At 44.7% G+C, this 1,081-nt stretch overlaps 1 protein-coding gene across 1 annotated transcript in view; it reads left to right on the plus strand.

Moving 5' to 3' along the window:
• Positions 1-1,081, plus strand: part of LOC107104536 (myosin-10-like) — a 68,814-nt gene that overhangs the window by 58,982 nt on the left and 8,751 nt on the right. The window contains exons 29-30 of the mRNA XM_015404548.1: positions 527-739; positions 824-1,027. Of these exons, the coding sequence (XP_015260034.1) occupies positions 527-739; positions 824-1,027 (417 nt within the window). The remainder of the gene's footprint in view (positions 1-526; positions 740-823; positions 1,028-1,081) is intronic.

Raw genomic sequence — 1,081 nt, forward strand, 5'->3', positions numbered from 1 at the left:
AAAAATATCAGAAAAATCTACTTGAGTACAGTAACGAAGTATTTGTACTTCGTTACTTCCCATCTCTGAAAATAACATAGTGGTTCTGTTACAAGTTCCAGGTTTTTGGTTCAGAAAACCTGCATATTGAACCTGTCGTTGGGTTTCTTTGTTAGCATTTAATACCTGAAACCTGTTTATGTCTCTGAAATGGGGGTCATTGAAGGGAATAGTTGGCCTGGCTGAATAGGCGAGGTCTTCTGTTCACCTGTAAAGGGGTTGCAATGATAGCAGGAAGGGATCAAGTCTATTGTTGAATTGTAGGTTTTGGAAAATCTACAATTCAACAATTGTAGGTTTCAAACTTGTGAAGTTTTAAAAATTCTGAGTCCCCCCCTCTGTTAAAGGTTGGTTTTTCTTTTTTGTCCAAAATGTTATTGTTTTTATTTCACATAAAAAAGCTAAATGTAATTTAATTTGGAGTCAAAGTAAAATTAAAATGTTGATTTTGAAAAACAACCACTGATTGTCCCGTTGATGCACTCAGGTCCATGAACTGGAAAAGTCCAAGCGAACCCTGGAGCAACAGGTGGCGGAGATGAGAACGCAGCTGGAGGAGCTGGAGGACGAGCTGCAGGCCACGGAGGACGCTAAGCTACGTCTGGAGGTCAACATGCAGGCCATGAAGGCCCAGTTCGATCGAGACCTGCAGTCTAAGGACGAGCAGGGAGAGGAGATGAAGAGAGCGCTGGTGAAACAGGTTCGACCTCAGAACGTCCGCTTCATGTCTCCAAAGAGCTCCGGCCGTTATATTTAGAGACATGTTGTTTTTATTCTCCTCCAGGTGCGAGAAATGGAGGCTGAGCTGGAGGATGAGAGGAAGCAGAGATCTGTGGCTGTCGCTGCCAAGAAGAAGCTGGAGGTGGACCTGAACGAGCTGGAGGGTCAGATTGAAGCTGCCAACAAAGGCAGGGATGAAGCCATCAAACAGCTGAAGAAGCTGCAGGTACTCAGAGCAAAGCTGCAGATCTTTAGTAGCCTCATGAGACCATCCTGATCTCGCGAGCTTTCAAGGTTTCACTCGCAGATCAGTCTGGAGACT

The sequence above is a fragment of the Cyprinodon variegatus genome, unplaced genomic scaffold, assembly GCF_000732505.1.
Source record: "Cyprinodon variegatus isolate N-32 unplaced genomic scaffold, C_variegatus-1.0 Scaffold1782, whole genome shotgun sequence".
NCBI classification, from domain to species: domain Eukaryota; kingdom Metazoa; phylum Chordata; class Actinopteri; order Cyprinodontiformes; family Cyprinodontidae; genus Cyprinodon; species Cyprinodon variegatus.